The sequence below is a fragment of the Austrofundulus limnaeus genome, unplaced genomic scaffold (assembly GCF_001266775.1).
Source record: "Austrofundulus limnaeus strain Quisiro unplaced genomic scaffold, Austrofundulus_limnaeus-1.0 Scaffold14152, whole genome shotgun sequence".
Classification (NCBI taxonomy): Eukaryota; Metazoa; Chordata; class Actinopteri; order Cyprinodontiformes; family Rivulidae; genus Austrofundulus; species Austrofundulus limnaeus.
The window spans coordinates 1-412 of NW_013966554.1; the positions used below are offsets into that span (position 1 = coordinate 1).

Sequence of the window (412 nt, forward strand, 5' to 3'; positions counted from 1 at the left end):
AGTCTCAGCAGGACACATGTTCAAAGTAAACTTCAGTCACAACAAAACAAAGCTTTTATGACATCATCTTTAAACGTGGATCATGTCTAAAGACAGAAAAAGGAAAACAGAGAGACCAGCTCCTGATGAGTCTCTCAGACCACATTGAGTTTTGTGACAATCAGCACACGAACAGACTGATCAAAACTGGAACAGAGGCACAGGCCCTGCTTGTCGGGGCTCCAGTCCAGGCTGTTGATTGGCTGAGAGGACAGAGTGGCGTTCTGTAAAAGGCTGACTGACCCAGCTACACCCACATCCACCCCATCAAAGTCCTTCTTGCTTCTTTTAGCAGGGTACTCACTGAAATGACAGAATTTATGTATGACTCAGATGCCAGCACAGCAGAAAGGTCTAGTCAAAGGCTGTGTCC

General features: G+C 46.1%; 1 protein-coding gene across 1 annotated transcript; it reads right to left on the reverse strand.

The window, feature by feature from the left end:
* Window positions 1-19: 19 nt before the first annotated feature.
* Window positions 20-342, reverse strand: LOC106512796 (WD repeat-containing protein 92; the record flags this gene model as incomplete). Its single annotated transcript, XM_014001330.1, is given in 1 exon segment — window positions 20-342. A coding segment is annotated over 1 exon segment (208 nt), but the record flags the coding sequence as incomplete, so codon positions are not given.
* Between the last annotated feature and the right edge of the window lie 70 nt (window positions 343-412).